The sequence below is a fragment of the Artibeus jamaicensis genome, unplaced genomic scaffold, assembly GCF_021234435.1.
Source record: "Artibeus jamaicensis isolate MK-2021 breed Jamaican fruit bat unplaced genomic scaffold, CSHL_Jam_final contig_923, whole genome shotgun sequence".
In the NCBI taxonomy this organism is placed as follows: Eukaryota; Metazoa; Chordata; class Mammalia; order Chiroptera; family Phyllostomidae; genus Artibeus; species Artibeus jamaicensis.
This window is the reverse complement of record NW_026522014.1, coordinates 14,093,830-14,115,076: the sequence shown is the minus strand read 5'-3', so window position 1 is coordinate 14,115,076 and position 21,247 is coordinate 14,093,830. Positions and strand designations below refer to the sequence as shown.

The window sequence follows — 21,247 nt, the reverse complement described above, 5'->3', positions numbered from 1 at the left end:
TTCATGCACTTTTAAGCACACTGATATTTCATACAGGTTTGCTTGTCTGTGATATTGCCCCCATTATTTTTCTGGCTTAGACAGTGCACACAATAACATATAAAGAAGAATAAGATGGCTTGTATTGATCATAAGATTTGAAGGGAAAGCCAGAACTCATCCATTTTTACACTCCCCCACCCTTGCTGCAAGGTGGGGGGGGGGTGTAGCCTCAAATTATATTTAGTCAATATAATTTGAGGCTAAATTATATTGGAAAAAATGTAAAGATGATGAATATCCTCTCTGTACCTTCTCACCACTGGAAGTTGAGTGATAATAGATGTTTCATTCACCATGAACCCTATAACCCTGTTATCTTTAAAATTTTTATAACTAGCCCACTTAAGATTTAGTGAATAAAATAATGTGTAAACACAGGAGCAAATTTCATGATTCTGCTAAAGGATTCTCTGGTAAGTAGTCAATCACATCCCTTTATCCAGAAGGCAGACATCTGACTTATAAAAACACAGTTGAAACAAATGGATTCTTTCATTCACTGTTCTACCACACCTATAAAAACAAACACGTCCCATTCAAGGCTGAACATTTAGCTGTCAGTTAGAAACAGAAAGAACACTTCCTCAGCAACAGGAAAACCCGAAAAGGACATCTATTTTTAAAAATAAATTGTGAAGCCCTCAGCATTTTGCTGATTTAGTGAACAAGATAAATCTTATCCATTCAAATTAGGTGAAAGTCCTATAGATTTCAAGAATAAATAATGTGATTTTACATGCCTTGTATTTATTTGACTATTTACTTTGGTTTTTATACACTAGACTTTTTCTTGACATTTCTGCTGATTTCTCTGTTCGTGGGTATTTATACACATGACCATGATTAAGTGGGAGGTCTCTCAGTTTTAGTGGAAATGTGGTAATTCAAGTTCATTTCCATACACAAGAACAGTTAACAGCAGTGTGTATATCTGCTTGGTAGCAAGGTTTTCAAAAAAGGTGATGATGAATACACTTGTTGAAGGAAAGTAAGAAGAAAATAAACGGCAATTTTCTGTCATAATACCACAGTTGTAAAATTGAATGAAATCTTAAAGATTATTTGAGCTTGAGCCACAGGATATCACCCAATGCTTCCAATAACCAATTCTATTAATGTACAGAGCATATAAGTGGTAATCTAATTGTAGGTTTCAACCTCTTAACTTTATAGAAAATGACACTGAAACTTAACAAATGATGAATTTTCACTAGAAGGTTTAATCCTGTTTAATTGCAAAGGTAGAACCACAGTGCAAATCTTCTCAGGCTTTTATTCTTTTTGTTCCACAGCCAGTATTGTTGGGAACACGTCAAATAGTGCTTCCACTTAGTTGTGTGTACATCTATTACAAATAGTCTTAAACTTTTTTTTTAGAAACAGAAAGATCATATATTTAAAGACGAAGGCAGGTCAAAGTAACTTTGTGCCAATTAATGCAATACATTACATTTAAAAACAGTAATGATTCTTAGACTAATCATAGTTTTTAGCCTTAGTTGTTAAACTAGTAAGTAGGAAGCAATACAATAGCAGTCTTTGATTTCACCCTTACTCTGTAAAAATGGAACTAGCTGAGGTAAGCCTTAACTATGGGGACGTACTAGGTTTTGTCTTTGAGCCCGGATTCCTTTTCTCATTTCCTCCTTTGGCTGGAAGCAAAAACAGGAGGTCAAAGGTTCATCTTATGATTTATATAAGAACTTGTGGACAAGATCATTGCAAATTTTTAGTTTTTAAAGTTAACTGATTCAATATACTTAAAGACATAGTATATATACATATATAATTCTGATTTATATATTTTTTTCCACTCAATATTGTATTAACTTGAGCAAAAATATTAATTTTCTGAGCCTTGGGTTATTGTGCAGCATTTAGAACAGAGCCTGGCACATGGTAAGAACTTAGCATTAGGTATTATAGAGAATTATACATCTAATATTATATATGTGTATAAATAGATCCTATTGATATCACTATTTATATACAAGTGGAGTTTTTTCCTAATAAAAGTAATTTTATTATGCATTTCCCTTTATGTTATAGTATTCTGTATGACATAATATACAATTTTTTCAAAAGTCGGCACAAAAAAGTAACAATTTAAAAAATCAAATCATTTAGAAGTTTGGGGAATCTCAAGAAAGTGGACAGCAACAAGAGAATCTAACAATATTACAGATTTATGAAACAACATCATAAAGGGGATGGGTAGGAAGGTGCTGAACTAAGCAATTTTGGAACTAACTGAAGTATCTAAGACAAAACAAAGGGAACTATGTCTGGACATTGAACTCTAGTTCATAAAGTCGTTTTTTGCAAGAGGGTATTGATTAACAATACTGCTACACATGTGCACTGAAATTGAACAATTAAGTACATGGATGGCAGATGGTACTAACCAGTTTTCTCACTGTTGGCGTGGGATTTTACAAACTAGCAAAGAGGAGATGATCCATCCTAGAATGGTCCATCTGGTAATGGACACATCAGTAAATGTATGTTTAGCTGAATATACAGATCGTTCCATACAGAAGTATTTACAGGTGGATATGTTATATATGGATTAGAGTGCACCCATATAGGGTCCTTGCTTTGTTAACTGCAAGGGCTGAAAAAAAAAGGGCACTGTGAGTATAAAGAACACATCTAATGCCTACATCTTGATTTCTAATACTATTCAGTAAAAGAACCAAAGTTCCCTAGAGAAGCAGCTGATTCTAGAACTAAGAACTAGGTATAATGTTGTACCAGGAAGTAAGGAATGCTCAAAAATGAAAACAGAAAATCACCTCACACTGACAGATATTTAAAAAATACAGGACAATTGAAAGAGCTCCCAGTAGCCAACGCTGGAACAATCTGAGGAACAAAATGAAAGAGTAGTGAATTTAACCTGAAGTATAAAATAAATATCTGCGAGTTCATACTAATATAAACAAATGACTGATTTGGTAAAATGTGGAAGAGAAAATTTCCTGTGCAAAAATTCCAAATAATTTATGTGGATTACTCCACCCCAAGGAAGAGGAGCATAAATTCCTAATTAAGAGTAGGCTGCACATAGTAACTTCCTTGCAAGGAGTACAGTGTGAAGGGGAAAAAAGAGTAAGTTTGCAGTGGAGAAACCTGGAAACACCACCTCAGCCAGGTAGTCCAAGTCAACTAATAAATCATGCCAATAGTTTGTGTTTTTGATAGGTGACCTGGGGCAAGTTACTAAACCTCTCATCACCTCTGAGGGTAATAAGATCTACTGTGATGGCCTTTTTCAACTGTTAAATATATATAAAATGCCTCCCATAGCAACTGGCCCATAATAGATCTGAAAAATAATATTCATAATTGATAATTAAATGTTTGAAAAATTCCTTGGGTCGTTTTTGTGATGTAAAAATACTTATTTTATAAAGTATTGCCAGTGATTTAGTAATACTTCTGAAATATACTATAGACATGTATATTATCATTATTATGTGCATATATAAATAACATGGTCCTTTTGCTTTAGATCTTGGTTTCATCGAGCTATTATTGAAGAGACTTGTGAACATTATTTTTATGGCTGCAGCTGCTGCAAGGAAAGCTTCATATCATTTGTCTGTGTTAGGCTTAAATTGCCTTAGTATTTTCTCAAAAAGTACCACACAAGATATAAGTGCATGCTGGGCTGTTTGAGGTAGATATCAGATCATGCATAAAGGCCCTGAGATTTCTGCTTACTGTGGCCCTACACTGAGCTGTAACAAAGAACAGGGATCTCCTGCTGTTGTCCCTTCTTAGAAAGTGTCTCCTCTGTTGGTAAGATTTTACTTCAATACTGGACCTTGTTAACGAAGGCATAGTACTATTGAACATTCTGTGGAGGTGGTGACACTGATATTACATTATGAAGAAACTGAAGTTAATGACATGATTTGAGAAATCAAAAGACTGAATATGACAATTGATAGATGCAATTTGCTTGGGAGGTTGATTCTATACTTCGCCAGTTTCTCAGAAGGAATTATAGCAAATTTGTGCCAACCTCATTATGTAGAAGATTTAAAAAAAACTAACAAATAAGCAAACTGGACGTTGTGAATTGTTGTTTGGAGGTTTAGAAATCACTGGCAGTGGCCTGTTTGAAAGCATCAGACATTTGATTTTTGCCTGTGACCTCTTCTTGTCATCCCTTCCTGTGTTAATCAGGCAGATTGGATACGGCTATTGTAGGATCATACATTTGGGAATGATAGACACAGATGTATCCTTAGTGTGTGTTTCTTAAGATGGATTGTTTTATTTTGTCTTACATTTGACTGACAGCCAAAGAATTCAGCATCTCAGCTCAGCCTGTCCCGGGTTTCCTCTGTAACAACTGATATGATGTTTTTAAGATCACAAGGAATAAAACTGCAATCTCTACCAAATTAGGTACTTTTATTTTTTTAAAGCTAGTTGCTTCTGTAAGCATTCTTTCCCAACTACAAAACTACATTTCCATAAGTCTAAAATGACATTATCTTATTCACTTTGTTGATTCTTTTGCTAGCATGACAACTTTGGTGCATGCTTAAAATGAGTTTGTTTTTAACATATTTTACCTTTATCTTTCCTCCTATTACCACCACTGAAAATATTTGCAATGTATATGGTGAAGGGAAAGGTGTAGCTAACTGTATTTTTCGGACCATAAGACGCACCTAGGTTTTAGAGGAAAATAGGAAAAAATTTTTTGAAGCAAAAAAATGTGGTAAAATACTTAATAACATAAACAACATAATATCTCACCAATGTAAATGTAAAGAGAACTCAATAGCAACATTAACCACCATTATTCCTCCCAAATTTTGGGGGAAAAAAGTGAATCTTATAGTTTGAAAAATAAGGTAATTCTTCCCCATAACTGCACGATAACAACCAATGGCCAATCTAAAAACAAATTTTTCTTTCAATGTCAAGGATTTTGTTTCTTAGCAGGTTTAATTATGCTTATTCTTTTTTGGGTCTTTTAGGAAGTGATTCACCCATTCACGTAAGAAATATTTATTGTCTATTATGTGCCATGCACTATTCTTGAATTCTAGAATAGGTACTGAGAAGAGATCATTGAACAAAACAGAAAAATCCTGACCTCATGTAACTCACATTCTAGTAGAAAGAAGACAGACAATAAGAGAAGTAGTATTTATGTTAGAAGATATAAGTGCTATTAAGAAAACTGAAGCAAGAAAGGGTGCTAGAGAAAAGGCAACATTTTAAACAAGATGGTCAGAGTAGGCTTCCTGGAAAAGGGTGACATTTGAGCAAAGATGGGACAGAAGTAAGGGAGCTAGCCACGCAGTATCTCACGGAAAGATCTTTCCAGATAAAGAGAATAGTTAGTGCAAAGGCCCCAGAGCAAGAGGAAGCCCTGCAGTTACAGTAGTGTGGTGCTGGAACAAAGTGTTTAGTAGAAATGAGGTCAGAGAGGTGACTGTAGGGATTTGGTAGGCTAGCTAACAAGGTTTTTTAGGTCACAGAAACGACCCTGGCTGAGAAAGCTGGGAGCTGATGATTTTGGCTTGTTCTGAGGTATGTAGATACACCTAAATATTAAAAGCATACCTATGTCCTATTTTGGGTGGTATAAACCTCAAGTTGTGTCTCTACATAACCTGTGAAAATGTCTTGCTTGTGGTATTAGAAAAATATATGAAGAAAATTAAATACTCAAGCCAGACCCCTAAATTAGTTTTAATTCACTAGCTGGAATCTTAAATATTAATGAGCCTCCCTGTCTTCTTATTTACAGGTTGGAACAGTATCTTTTTCCAGGTTCCTTGTTGTCTCTAGTATCTCTTGGTTTCCCTTAATGTTAGTCTCAGTAGTATTTTCCAATCTTATTTCCGATTCATGGTTTAATTTGTCAATACCAACACATTTTATTGTGTGGCAGAGGTCAGAATTTTGCTGCAACAGAAATATGGAAATTACGTATCAGATGTAGATTAAAACAACTACTTGGCCTCAATTAGTTGAGGGGACTAAAATCGGGATTTTTCTTTAATTCCTGCCAATCTAAATGAACCATTTTGTTTCCCTGGTAAGGATGCAATAGTATAGAGGTAGCATGAGGTTTGCACTATCTTTACTTAATTTTGAGATGAAAGCAATGTATTAAAGTAAGTTTCATTTTTCTCAATAGTACTATTATTCAGGAACGGAAATGGGGGGTGAGTCTGGCAAAGGGAAAGGAACTACTACTAGTTTTAGTTTTCCATAATGCCTTTGTACCCCTTGTAAAAACAAAAAAGGAAGGTGGTTTTTGTATGTCAAATCTGAACATCTACTTCTCAATTTTTTAAGGAACTGGTTTCTACAAGTGCGTAACACAGCAGGTTCAGGTAAGCTACTTCCATTGCAACTGAGGTAGAAGTGACTGCCTCCAATTCCAAACACTGTAACCAGTGGCAGGTTTAGAATGTTATTTCAGGGGCTTTTAGATACACTGCGTTCCAGAGTTCTGGCCCACTGAAGTTGAGACTCATTACAATGACACCTGCTAAAATTACTCACCCCGACAAACACAGAGGGTCAAGAAACCAGTAAAGCAGAAGAGATGGCTGTTAAAAAACAAAAGTGACTTTAATTTTTTTTTTTTATATAGCTTTCTAAGCCCTCATTGTTATGCAGGTGCCGGCCAATCAACTAATCAGCGACAGTCCTAACTGCTGGGATCTGGGTAAAGCTGATACGCCCCGTATCGCTTCCACAACCAGTCGCGTACCCCAGTCAAGAACTCGCCGAGGATTGGTACAGACATAGGAAAGTTTCTGTCAAAGTTTAGGAGAGAGCGACAGAGCAGGAAGTACTTTAGGATCTTAATTAAGGCCCGGACAGTGCAGCGAGCCGAACCTCCCGAGTGCACTTCGTTTGGCGCGGGGGCCACGGCAATGCGAGGGGGAAGCTCCTCTACCGGACAGCGGCCGCCTGGTGCCCGAGACGCGCGACCTCCGCTACGCCAGCAGTCAAAAGCTCGGCCTCTGTGGATCTCGCTCCACCCCCGGGCCAGCCGACCCCGGCGTGCGGCGGAGGACAAGCGGTTCTCGCTGGCGTGCGTGCCGGCTCCTTCGTTAGCCTGGCGTTGGGGCCTCTCTCCACGCCCCGCGGTCCCTCTTCGGCCTGAGCGCCGTACCCTAGTAGCTCAGCCGCCGGATCCTAGTGCGCCGCCGGACGCCAGTCTCCGCTCCCCGACGCGCCGGCGCTATGGAGACAGTCACGAGACGTCGGCGGCTCCCGCGTCTGCCAATGGGAGCGCACGTCGCCGGGAGACGCGGCCGTCGCTCTTCCAAGATGGCGGCGCGTCCGTCGCGAGCAGCCGGGTCGGGGGGAAGCCAGCGAAGCCGAGTAAAGCTGCCGCCCGGGAAAGGACTGAAGGAACTGTTGCCGCCGTTGGCGGCGGCTCGGGCAGTTTTCGCTGCTGCTACGGCTGCTGCCATGCGGCGAGGCTAGGGAGGAGCTCACTTCCCTGGGGTGTAATAATGTTAACAGAGGTAAGCGGCGACGGCGGCCAGTGTTTACCTGTGAAATGGGGAAGGGGTTCGTGTCAGCCCGCCAGTGAACGTCATTTCGCTTGCCGGCGGGTCCGACCCTCGGTAGCGGGCCGCGGGGCCCGAGGAGCAGTAGGGATCCTACAAGTGCCCCCTGAATAGGAGCTGTGCTGACTCAACAGAGTGCCACCACCTCCTGCTGTCTGTGCTCTTCTTTTGCAGTTGTCACTTGCCCGTCGCCCCTGGCACCGGAGACCGCCCCTCCTGCTGTCCTTCCCTCTTAACTAGCCGCTCCCTTCGTGGTATCCCCTTACAAGCTCTGCTGTGTGGCTGCGAGGGTGTCTCAGCGTTGCCGCTGGTTTCCATTTCCCCTCGGTGTGCCCGAGCTGTCCCTTCTCCACTCTCCGGCCTCCACGGCCCTCTACCTCCACGCTCGGTCAGCGTCCTGGGTTTGTCACTTGGCCAGACCGGTTTGTGTTCCACCCCACCTTTGAGATGGACCTTCTCTTTTTTCTAGCGACACTTGGGTAAGCCCCACTCCCACAATCAGTCACCTTTCGCTTAAATCGTGGGAAGAAGAAAGTTCTGATTAGCATCCACCCTCTCGATTGCTTGACGCTCCCTTGGTACTGTCTCTCGGGAACAGTGTTTTTTTTCCCTTGGACCTGAAATGAAAATAGGGCAGCTATGACTAGCCAATCAATATCTAGCGCCCAGTGTCCATTGCAAGAGGCAGACTTTTTGAAGAGTTTCCCTTTCCCTTTATGAACTAAATTGATGTAACTAGGTTTTTGACACAGCGAACACAGTTATGTGTAGTGGCATACACATAGGCAGGTGTAGGCATCATTGAAGATAAGTTCCGAAGTTTGTGAATTTAAGGAAATACTTAAAAGCTACTCACTTGAAGTCCTGTGAGGATTTCTGTGTCAGCTGTCAGGGGCTAGTTTGGGCATCTCTGCAGCCGAACTCCGCATAGGAATCAATTTTAATGGGCAATGGGAAGTATTCTTACTTGGGCCACAAAGAAAATAAAAACGTTAGTGATAATAAAGACCTACTTGTCTTTCCAACTTGGTTAACTCTGAGGAACTTCCTACTTTGGTATTTCTGCTTAAAAATGTATGCACAGTGCCTGGCATATGACGTATTTATGAAATACTCACTGATTGCTTTTAATTCATGAACTACTACTCATTTCTGGAGTTTATTTCATTCCTGCAGATCATGGTATATCATAAGCTTCTGTTGTCATTAGCAGTATTAGTTTAAAAAAACCTTAGAACTAGCAGAATTTCTATTTTTACCTTCAGTGTGATATTTTGGTGAGAGTAATTAGCCTTATAATAAGTTTTCAGCGGTGTCTCTAAATGTACAATATTAAATACGATGATGTTTTGATTCAGTTTGGCTTAGGTTAGCACATTTGAAAACAATTGTAATGCTTTCATATGAACTCATTGTGTTTGCTAATAGAGTAAAATGATAATGACCTGATTGGGAAAGACTGAACTTTCTAAGCTTTTGTACTTTAAAATGATTGTGTGTTTCAGGAACACTTTAAACAGTAAGTCAGTGACAGTAGTTAAATTGCACGTTGGTGCTCTGTGTGTGTGGTGCAGAGTGTGGAAGTGGCGGAGCCAGGGCTCCCACCTTGGCCGCTCTGCGGAGTCCGCTGCCGCTACACCGGTTGCCTCTCTGAAGTAGTGCAGATTCAAGGGTACTTGGATCTCATCTATATTTTTGAGTACTCATATTATAGATTAGAAAACTGAAGTCCAGAGACTTGTTCAAGGTCAAACAATTATTAGTGGCAAAGGTGAAACTAGAATCCCATCTCCTTACTCTCAGCACTTTGACCATTGTGCTCTCAATGTGTTGTTTTCAGCTCTTTTGATAGATTTTAAAATAGGCTCCTTTTCTGAACAGGGTCAGATAAACTGAAAAATTATCATTACTTGAAACTTTTTGCTTTACTTTTAGTTTTTTTGTTCCTCTAAACAAGGCCCAGAAACAGCCCTACTTTAAAATATTTTAGATACAAAAATTTTACTTGGCCTGGCTGGGTGGCTCAGTTGGTTGGAGTCCTGTACACCCAAAGGTTGCTGCTTTGATCCCCAGCCAGGGCACTTCCCTAGACTGTGTATTCGATCCCCACATAGGATTGCCTTGGGGGAGGCACTCAGTCAATGTGTCTCTAAAAATTTTTTTTACTCAATGTTACCAAAAAATTAGTAGCGTGGGACTCCATTTTATTGCTTCTTCTATTGCTAACATTAGATTAGCAAGTTTTAGAAGATGTGATTTATGTTAGATATTAAAATATAAACTGAACAACTATGTTATGAAGGATTTTCATGTTCAACGAGCATATCAGAAAGTGGTGATTGTACTATCTGCTTGGTTCTTTTAGATTTTGACATTGAGGTACATGATAGCATCTCCATTAGCCTGATGAGAAGGCTGGGATTGAGAGTTAAAGTGGCTTGCTGGTAATGAGTGGCGGAGCCAGCAGTCACATCTAAGTCCTCTTATTCCAAATTGTGTGTTGTTTTTGTGGTTCAGTATGGAATGCGTCATTAACTTTTGTACCTGATGATCACCAGTATACTGTTTTTAGGCTTTTTTAAAATCAAGGTGAAGATTCCAAGTTTGTAGACACATAATAATGATAAACATTTTTATGAATGTTTTGCCTTTTGTCAAAATAGATCCTGGAAACCTTTTCAGAAATGAGAAACCATACAAGTAATTAAATTAAGCTAAAAGAGAAAAATACTCAATTGAGCAAATATGTACAATGAATTTGAAACTTGTAAAAAATGGTAGATTAGTATGGGTTGAAAATACGCTCCAGGAGGTCATCTTGCCTTTTTTTTTTTAATGTCCCTTTTTTCCTCCTTGTACCGTCTTTGTTCCTGTGAGGACTTCTTACTCTTAATGTTATTCCTACAACATTTGGCAAAAAATTTGTCAAACTTAAAATTTATTTGTTTATACCCACTCACCTTCTAACCCCCTATTCTCATTTTTAAAGTAAGAGTACACTTCTGTATATCAGAATTACTTAGGTATGGGATGTTTACCTGATAATTTGTTTCAATTAATCTTACTTTTCACAACATTGAATGTGGTAAAATATTTATCAGTTAGTTTTCATTAAATACACTGTTGAACTATTCTTTGATGTTTCAAAGCTATCAGGGTTTTTATTCAGAGCATTTATTATAACAGAAAGCCAAAGGTGTAGAAGATGTAGAAAAACTCGCAGAATTTGCACCCCTGGAGGCTGTTTCATGGGAAAAGCAATTACCAGCCTATTGACACTTGTCTTGTGCTTTTAAAAATAGCAAATAAAATTTTTAGTTGTTTAACTTAATAGTTGTTTGGGTTGTGTGCAAATGTGGGGTATTAGTTAATGTTAAATAAAAATAGTTTGTTTTATATTTGGGTTAAGTTATTTCCATTCAGATTACTGATTCTTAATATATTAACACTAATTCTTGATTTTGTGGTTAAAAAAATAGGATACAGAGGGAAAAAGGTGTAAAGTGCAGCACTGTTAGAAGTCCCAGGTTAATAGTTGTTAAGGGAGTAAGATTTTGTGGTTCAAATAAATTTGGAAGATGTTTGCCTAAAGGAATTGTATAATAAGTTTCTTCTCTGGAGACCTGCTCATAGATTTTGAGGTGATTTACTCTCAAAGAAGGTGACAGAATTTGCATTATATTTCAGAGTTGTTTAATCTGTTGGTTTTGTTTCTGTAATATTGGACTAATATCGAGCCTTACAGGGTTTCTGGTATTTCATTTTAGGAAATCCTGAGATGTGATGAGTTGTGCGTCAAGGAAGGAACTCTGGACTTGGAGGGCTCTTTTTATACACAAACACACACTCACATTGATACACGCTTGCTCATAATAAATGATTAGTAAAAAATTATGACTTCTTGATATGTTTGTTAATAGGCATACTCTTGCAATGGGTTAATTCTTAAACAACATGAGCTATTTCTTTAATTATTAATTGATGACACTGTAAAGGCAACTGACCAGAAAGAGAACTTTAGGTCCATTGGCATTGAAAGGATGTTAAGCTAGAAAATGTTGTGAAGAGAGTAAACTTTGAATTAAAACAAGTAGACAGACAGCTTTTAACATACCATTTAAAAAACATGGTTGAAATTGAGTGAAAAATAAGGCTGGAGTCATAGTAATGCATACTTATGTCTATCACTGATACCTGCCAGAGTAGTGAGATAGCACACAAATGACCTGTATGTTAAGCATTATAAGAATGAGTCCCGACTTCACCTCTTATTTATGATGTGACACTGGGGCAATTGTTTGAACTTTTTGAGCCTTAGTTGCCTTCTGTTTAAAATTGGGATAATAATTGCACTTTCCTAAGCTGCTGCTCTCTCATTACTGTGAAGATCAAATAAAGTGAAAGAGGGTATGCAGCTCATTATAAACTGTCGGTCATTATACAGATATCAGTGGTTAGTACGTCAGATTTTTTTCTTTCTATATGCCTTGTACTAATATGAATTCAGTTCCTAGGTTCCATCTAGCTTTATTGCTCAGTAGATGGGCAATGGATCCCTGGAAAAAGATGTCCTTTAGCCATTGGTCTAGTTACAGAGGAGGCAAAGAGTAGACTAAAAGAAGTGAAAGGAAAAAATAGACTGAGAACATGTCCTGCAAACTAGTGATGAGGGTAGTTTATTATGTGGTTGGTAAACCGATGCCAAAGAATTTCTGAAAGGGAAGTTCCAAAAAGTATTTTGTAAAAGTTCACTTATTTGAAGGTTAGCAATCATTTGTGTGTATATACTCAGAAATATTTGTAGGAAATCCTTCATTTTTAATCAATCCTGGCAATCCTAAAAATCTTGGTATGATTCTTAAAAGGAAAACTGTTGTTTAGGATGATTTTGATAGGGCTTTGTGATGACCTGTACTGGACATTATTTTTAGTGGATTAATTTGTTTACCAAACACAAGTACACCTACTGTGTGGTAGGCACGTGCTAAGTTCTGGGGCTTTGGTGGTGAGTCAGACCTAGAACTTGCCCTCAGACAATTAACTATCAGAATTAAATTGTGCCAGTTGGGCCATGGTTCAACCAAAGCCTTGAGGTCTTTTGTCAGAATCAAACAAGTAATATAATTAAAGGGTGAAAAAATGAAGAGGAAGAAAAGGTAATTACTTATATTAGCTTTATAACTCCAGGTCAAGCTGCTAGTTTGGATGAGATGGAAGCCTTAAAATGAGGTTCTTACAACTTCAGTCAGCCCATCTCAACTGTCTGCATTTGCTCCACGTAAATTCACAGTGTGAAGTGAAAGAAAAAATGAGAACAGAGAAGAAAAATCTGTGAATTTGTCATTATTTTTTCCTTGAGAAGACTTTAACTCTCTTTATGAGGTCTACCAAATTTTACCAAAAGACCCAGCTGAATTCCATTACCCTGGTGAAGGTAATACTTGGTCCCCGTGTACCTTTCATTCATTTGCTTATTTTACATTTCTTCCCTACTTGATTGTACGCTCCTGAAGATGGCATTCACAACCGTTTTCCCTGCCTCTGAAACAGAGCTGGAGGCTTAGTAGTCCCACTTAACATCTGTTGAATGAATGCTAAATATTTCTTGCAGTAAAATTAAAGTAAAAGTGAAAAATTACTAAGAAAACATTGTGTGTGGTAAATTTAAACTATCACGTTAATTACCCTGCATGGATTGTTTTCTCTCTATGTCCATTAAACTTTTTTTATTACTGCACTGTAGTTTAATATTGTGTTTGTGGCCACAAAATAAAAAAGTTTGACAGAAAAAGTTGAACATCAAGCTTTTAGTTGGAATGTAAGTCTGTTAATTTTTTCCTACTGGAAAAATCTGATTAGATTGATGTTATTGTCATGTAGCCCATTATAAATGCAGAACCACTTGGATTTTATCTTGTACCTTGTCCTGTTTAAATTTTATTGTGATTTCTTGTGTACCACTTAAAAATGTATTCCTAATCTAGATAAATTGAAACAAAGCTTTATTTGTAATAGTACAATAATGCTGATTTTTGTGGCACTTCATTGAATGTTTCATAGGTGTATGGCCTTTAATACTATCTTGAAAGTTTGCAAGCATGAATAAAAATTTGGTCATAAATTTTAATAAGTTGGAAAATTTGGGGGCATATTTTGAAGAAGCGCAGCTGCCACCACAGTCTCTGGACTAAAGTGCCTCTCAGTGTCACACTGTTAGAGAATTTCACCCACCTGCAATCCCATTGCATGCTTATAAGTAATGTGTGTCAGAAAAGTTCAATAGTGATTCTGTGTTCACATGTGAAAATTAAACTGGTCTGACAGTTTTTTAGTCAGTACAAGAGGCTCATATACATCAAGTGTGGTAAATCACAGGTGTGGGCTTATTGCCCCGTTTTATCCATTTTCCTGAGGAATCTTTGTATTCTGAATCCTCTATGAAATCCCTAAATTGACATCCTGCTTTGCTTTTGACCTTAGCCCTGCATTGTTGGAGAGTCCTTGAATGTTACTCTATTTAAACCTGAATTCCTTTTGCTTCTGGAACCCTGGGGCTATTTTTAGCCTGGCCTTGGTTTGGCACATGAGAGAGTTTGTGATTCTTTGTATCTCGACTTTTATTTTCAGGCTAGACTTGTGTGACAAGTGTGTGTGTAGAATGGCTTTTGGACTCACCATTATTTGAGGCTTGGAAATTGTAAAACTGATGGAAAGTTGTACAGTTTTAATGGAAGAGTTAAGTATGAAACAAAATTTCATCTCATTTTACTTATTACATAAATTTTGGGAAATAATGGTCTGATTTTAAGATACTATGTGTTCTCCAGTGTTTCTCCAAATCATAATAGTATGCTTTAGAATTTGTTCTTGATTTCTCTTCAGGAGTTTGAGATGGCATTTTGTTCTCGGAATTTTTCTCAGAGTTTAATCAGACTACAATTATGAACACAATTAGGTATTTTCATATTCAGTGTTAATTACTAACATCTGATGCTTTTTCTTGAATAATAGTACCTAAGTGTTCAACACTTAAAACTTTTCCAGTAGTCTAATCCTGGTAAAATTTAGCAGAAGAGGAAATGGGCTAGTGGGAGGTTGGAACTTGAAAGGTAGAACACAATAAAAAAAACAGAAAAAGAAACTGAATAGTGTGCTTTAGTGGATGTGCTGATTACATAGCAGTTTTAGAAAAATGAGTTGGGCATAAGAGTATTTTATTTATTACAATGTATTTTGTGAACTAAAAAACTCTACAAGTTAATGTCTGATAGCTGAGAATATTCAATATAAAATGGACATTAATGCAAAATTTACAGGACTTCCAAAGTTAGATTGTCTTTGTATTGGGACTCAGAGTATAAGTCATTTTTATCTACAGCTATATCTCTATCTCCACATACATGCACTTCTAATTACAAATAGACTGTTCCTAATTTTGGAAGAAGAGTGTATGCTTTTGGTTAAGAATGATGGCTTGTGTCTGATTATTTGGTTTGAATCTAAATTTTGTCACTTCAGAGCATTTTGACTTCAGTCTTTTTGAGCCTCAGTTTTCCCCCGCGTGTCACTTGTAAATGAATGGTCCTTACACCTCAGGGTTGTTGTAAGTATTCAGTGAAATAACACATTTTAAGTGTTTCCCACAGTAACACTCAATAACTATGAGGTTTTATTATTATTTTCTCAGATGTAAATAGGAGTGGTGTATTTTTGTAACTTGGAATTTAATGTTTGAAGCTGTTTTCTGTCTTTGTTTTATTGAGGAAGTTTTAAAATATCAAATTAATTACTCATGATCTAATTCTTTCTGTGTTTATTAACTTTCTAATTTATCTGTTGCATTAAGATCTAGATTTAGACTGAATTCAGGAGGAAATTAAGAGAGTTGACACCTGTATAATATGAATTGGTCATAAATAGAACTTTTGACTAACCAAATTTCTTCTGGACATTTTACTACAGGTGAAGGGTAAGGGAAATTTGTAGTATAATCTCATATCATGCTTTAAAAAATGCCAGCGTTTTGTAGTTTTCTGCTATGGGAGGTACTATGGTCCTTGTCAATTTGGTAACATTTTATGTAAAGTAGCTCTAAATTTATATTAGCTATTTTACTGAATAGTTCCTTGAATAGGAAATATAAACATGAGTATTGTTAAAGTCCTTTGTATAAAAAATATATAGCCAGCTTGGTTGGTATTAGAACTGTGCTGTGGGTTAGGAAACAGACTTAGGGCTAAGTTAATGCAAATAGAATTTGTACTTAGAATTATAAATATAGATATTAGACCTATAAATAGTTTTAGTCCCTTTATACAATAGCAGTTATCAGCATTCATGTGATAGCACACCAAATTGTTATACTTAACGGGTGGTGTGTTCTTGTCATAACAACATTTTACTTAGCCAGAAGTTACGGCGTCAAGGTCCCTGTGGGTGGAGCGTTAAAGTTATACTTCATTTGTGGTGTTAAAAATATTTTCCATTGTTAATTTAAAGGGCAAACAAATTAAGCATTTTATACACATTTAAAAAATATAGCTTAATATAATTTCCTTTTATGATTCTATGCCTCTTGTCTGAATTTATTTTGATTAAAAGGCTCATAATCTCTGAGTTCATGAACACTGTTGTGCTTTTTTAATTGTGAATTAAGGGATCTGGTAGTACTTTCAGAATCATTGTTCTGCTGTCGAGTTACTGTGTAGCCTTCAGGAATGTGATGGAAATTTATTTGAACCTGTACCAACTCTAGAACATACCCTAACAGTTATCTAAATACTAATACCTACAAAATCTACATCATATTGAAGAGCACCAAGGACTTTAAGGGTTAGTGTCAGTTTAGTTACTTTAGATTTTCCTGAGAAGTTTGATTTTTAAACCTTAGTAAATTATCTATTTGATTAATTAGATATGGTTTGCAGAATTTGGCTCATCTCCTCTCCGCTGCCACTGCCTTACCTCCTTTATAAAGGCCTTGTTGAGAGTTATTGTAAAGTATTGGTTCAGAATTTGAATTTTAAACCCAGCTCAGTTCATGGTCTAATTCTATGACTTAGCTGTTTCTCATTTATAGAACAGTCAGTAATTTTACTTGTGCCAGAGTTATTGTGAAAATTAGATGTGTACAATAAGTATAGATTTATAGTCTGTGTGTTGCATACATATATGATATATACACTTGTCAGCAGAGGCCCTAGCCAAGGTGGAGCACTCAGTGGGAGATGGCTCCCATTGCTGTGTTAGAGGATGCCCTAGCCCATGAGAAAGAGAGGGAAGGCAGGGGATTGGTGGCAGTTCAGTTATGCTCTGAGTTGAAGATCCAGCTCTCTCTGCTGTAATAGGCAGTGTGGCTTGATTTCTCCTTGGATTATGTATCATGGGGGAAAGTAGAAGTCGAGTGGTGAAAACCGGGACTTTTAGGCTTGCATTGTTATAGTCCTGGTATGGACGAGGGAGAAGGGGACCATATATTAACATGGTCTGTTTTGTCTTGCTTTTGCACCAGTGAACTGCTGTGGTGTAAGTTGGGTGTACTTGAGTAGAGGAACACTTTTGTGACTGGAAGTCTTCTGATGTGTAAATTAAATCCACTCTTTCTATTTGTTTCTAATTCACTTTTGTTAGAGGAGCTTAAGATGTGTTGCTGTGTATCAGCTTAGTTTTCATGAGGTAATAATGATGGAGAATGGCCTTGATGTGTGAGGCCTTGATGTGATCCTGTACTATACTGTGGCCCAAACAGAGTTGTAGGGAGTACACAGATTGCTGGGTTAGAAATGACAAGTGCAATACTGTATTATATATCAAAGTAATACATTTTGTTTTAGTTTAGTGACATAGTGACAGGATCTAAAGAGAACAAAGAATTTATGGGATAGTAGGAGAATTAGTGAAGAGCCTGGATAGTCAAGATTTTAATTTCCTTTTGGCATTTCCTTTCTGGCATTGAGAAGTATAGTGGAATAATACCCCCTTCCCCATGAAAACATTTCCATAGTTGTTTCATGGAAAAGAATGAATTAAAACTCCATTATTCAGAGAGAACTTGTTAAAGAATGATTTAAATATCATTTAAACTTTTATTTTGTCCTTAGATGTCTTATAAGAAATGCAGTTTTAGCCCTGGCTGGTGTAGCTCAGTGGATTGATTGAGCATGGGCCTGTGAAGCAAAGGGCCGCTGGTTTGATTCCCCATCAGGGCACATGCCTGGGTTGCAGGTCAGGTCCCCAGTAGGGGACACATGAGAGGCAACCACACATTGATGTTTCTCTCTCTTTTTCCTTACCTTCCCCTCTCTCTAAAATAAGTAAATAAATAAATAATAAACATGCAATTTTAAATATGTTTAATTACTTCTAAGAATATGATTGAAATTTCTAGCAACATAATTTTCAACCTTTTAAAATTCTCACAAACTGTTGGTGGAAATCCAGGTTTCTTTTTCTTTATTCACATACATTGAGCCATCTAAGCATAGGAGTAGTATAACCTGTTAGAGATGATATCATTTTAATTCACAGACTTATTTCTGTTGTTGGAGCCTCAAGTAGGTGATACAAGGATCTCCTTTTCTTTATGTAGGCATTCACAGCAAGTCATTTTTCTTTTTCAGATGAAGATAGTTTTTGTTGACAGTTTTTAACATAATTTATGCTTATAAAATTTGAAATAAAGTATAAAGAAGAAATATTAATTGCTTTTAATCTCATCACTCAGAATAACCACACTTCCTGTCTTCAGTATTATGTGTTATATTTGTACACTGTTTAAAGTGGGATTGTATGTACAAATTTGTATAACCTCCTGTCTTCATTTAACATAAATTTGTAGAACAATTTTATTTATGATTATTCATGTAAAAATTGTAAGTAAAATAGATTAATGAGTTACTTTATTAATCTATTAATCTATTAATCTAGATTAATAGATTAATTAGTTACTTTAAAGAAAGACCATGCTACAATTAAGGAGTCATTGCAGATATGCAAAAATGGCCCATTTCTTAGAAATGTTATTATAACTGATAACTTTATTGATTAGTCAATGCAGAAAAAATCCTGATGTTACAGGAAATACCAAGACAGCATTTGATGAAATTCAGCTTCTATTTCTGATTAAATAATATGTTTAATAAAATAGAAATAGATGAATACTGTATTAAAAATTGTATGGTAACCAGTGTCAACAACAGAACTTTACATTTTTAATATTATATTTAGCTTTTTAAAATCATGAACAAATTTGATTTACAGTTTTTTTATCTTTGCCTCTCACATAGGTGAAAATTATATTTTTGCTCTATAAGTTTGAATTTTTTGAGCACTGGTGGAGTTGATAATTTTTAATATGCTTATAGGACATTTATATTTTCTGTTTTGAGTTGGTTATTCCTATTCTGTTTTCTTTTCAAGTATTGGTTTATTTCTTAATGATTTATAGCATCTCTTCTCATGGCTGTTAATCTTTTATTGTAATTGGTGCATGTATTTTTACAAGTGTATGTTGGGTTGGTCAATAAGTTTGTTATTTTTTTCCCGGAAGATGGCTCTAGTAGTGCTTAGTTGTCTTGAACTTCATTTGAAACAATTTTGTTGTATTGCAGCAGTTGTCATATCAGTGTGCGTTAAAAAAACACACATCAAAATTGGTGAATTTTTGTGTAGCCATTTTAATAATGAAGATAGAAGAAAATATGCAACATTTTTGGCCTATTAAGTATGCTTTCTTATTTCAAAAAAGGTTAAAACACAACTGAAGTGCAAAAGAAAAGATTTGTGCAGTGTATGTAGAACATGCAGTGAATGAATGAACGTGTTAAAAGTGGTTTGTTAAGTTTGTGCTGGAGATTTCTTGTTGGATAATGCTGCACTGTTGGGTAGACCAGTTGAAGCTAACAATGAAATCAAGACATTAATTGAGAATATTCATTGAGAGCAGTCAACATCCTACCAGGTGGAAGATAGCCGACATACTCAAAATATCCAAATCAATAAAGTCATTGTTGAAAGTGAAAAATGTGTCTTTTATTTTATGGAAAAAAAACTAAACAGACATTTTGGCTGAACCAATATAGGTTAATGGATTTTTTTTTGCTATAATATAAATTTATTTTGTGTTGTTAAATATGTGAATCTTTTCTTACAGATTTTACCATGTTAAAATGTGTAATCCTGGCCCTAGGTTATACAATGGTTTATACTTTTTTTAGTAAGAAAATTGAAGCTGTTTTCTATATATTTTTAGTGTTTTAAGAAAAATACTCATAATTATAATCAATTTTTATAATGCAGAATTGCAAACATACAGAGACCTTTAGAAATACTGTTATCAGAACCCATGTGACAGTTATTTAGATTTGTTAGCATTTTGTCATGTTTGCTTTAGACCTGATTCTCTGTGTCATTTTTGTTTTTACTTGTAGCTGAACCATTTTAAAATAAATTGCACGTACTTTGTCACCTCTCCTCAAGATACTCTTCTGAATATTCCAAGAATAAGGGTTTTTTTGGTAGAACTATAGCATTATTGTCACACTGAATAAAATTACTAGTAATTCCCTATTACCATGTACTATTTAGTATATACAGATTTCCCTAGTTTGAATGAGGATCCAATCTAGCAACATCATCATTATTATGTCTCTTTAATCCGAAATAAGTAATTTCCTCATCTTCCTTCCTCTTTCTCTTCATTGTCCCTGATGGTTGTTTTGTGCATTAGGATGCAGTGTAGGATGCACACAGCAATATCCTTGGCTACTGTGGTAGCCCCCACCCTCCCATTTTGATACCCAAAAGTGTCTTCATATATTACTGATTGTCTCTGGGGGGCAAAACTGCCTTTGACTAAGAACTGCTGCATTAAAGGTAGTATCTTTTCTGCACTTTATTTTTTTTAGATACTTCTTAGAATTTTTTCATCTTGAATCTATTCTGTGTATGTCCTTTAGCCTGTTTTATTTATTTATTTTACTTTTCTTTGTTGTTTAACTAATAAGTAGTAATTTTAAAAATAGCTTTACGGCCCTGACTGGTGTAACTCAGTGGTTTGATCACGGGCCTGCGAACCAAAAGATCGCGGTTTGATTCCCCGTCAGGGCACATGCCTGGGTTGCAGGCCAGTTCCCAGCAGGGGCCGGTTCCCAGTAGGGGATGTACCAGAAGCAACCATACATTGATATTTCTCCCCTTCTCTCCTTCCCTTCCCTTCTAAAGATAAATAAACAAAATTTAAAAAAAATAAAAATAGCTTTACTGAAATATAATTCACACATGATGTAATTCATCCAATTAAAGCGTATAATTCAGTGGCTTTTAGTTTATTCACAGAGCTGTACATTTATTGCCACAATAAGTTGTAGACTTCATTACTCCCAACAGAAAAGCCCTTAATCTTTGTGCTCACTGTAAAATTGGGTGTTTTGTCTATTTTTTATTTAGTTCATTATCATGGTTTCCAAATATTTTCTCCCATTCTGTGGGTTGACTATTCATTTTCTTCATGGTATCACTTGTAGCACAAAATTTTCTAATTTTGACATAGTCCAATTTATCTGCTTTTGTTGATTGTGCTTAGATGTCAAATGGTATTTAAGTTTTGTAATGCATTTTCTTTAGTTAGCTTCAGGAATTGG

At 36.4% G+C, this 21,247-nt stretch overlaps 1 protein-coding gene and 1 long non-coding RNA gene across 4 annotated transcripts in view; one reads left to right on the top strand and one right to left on the bottom strand.

The window, feature by feature from the left end:
- Positions 1-1,242: 1,242 nt before the first annotated feature.
- Positions 1,243-8,197, bottom strand: LOC128625812 (uncharacterized). Its single transcript, XR_008389637.1, has 2 exons — positions 8,114-8,197; positions 1,243-7,590 (listed from the first exon to the last, which is right to left on the bottom strand). It is a non-coding gene; the product is annotated as an uncharacterized LOC128625812 (long non-coding RNA).
- SNX13 (sorting nexin 13) overlaps positions 6,727-21,247 on the top strand; it is a 129,045-nt gene continuing 114,524 nt past the window's right edge. For all 3 annotated transcript variants that reach the window (XM_037163918.2, XM_037163917.2, XM_037163920.2), the window contains exon 1: positions 6,727-7,562. In XM_037163918.2, coding sequence (XP_037019813.2) covers positions 6,963-7,562 — 600 coding nt within the window. In that variant the 5' untranslated portion in view covers positions 6,727-6,962. The remainder of the gene's footprint in view (positions 7,563-21,247) is intronic.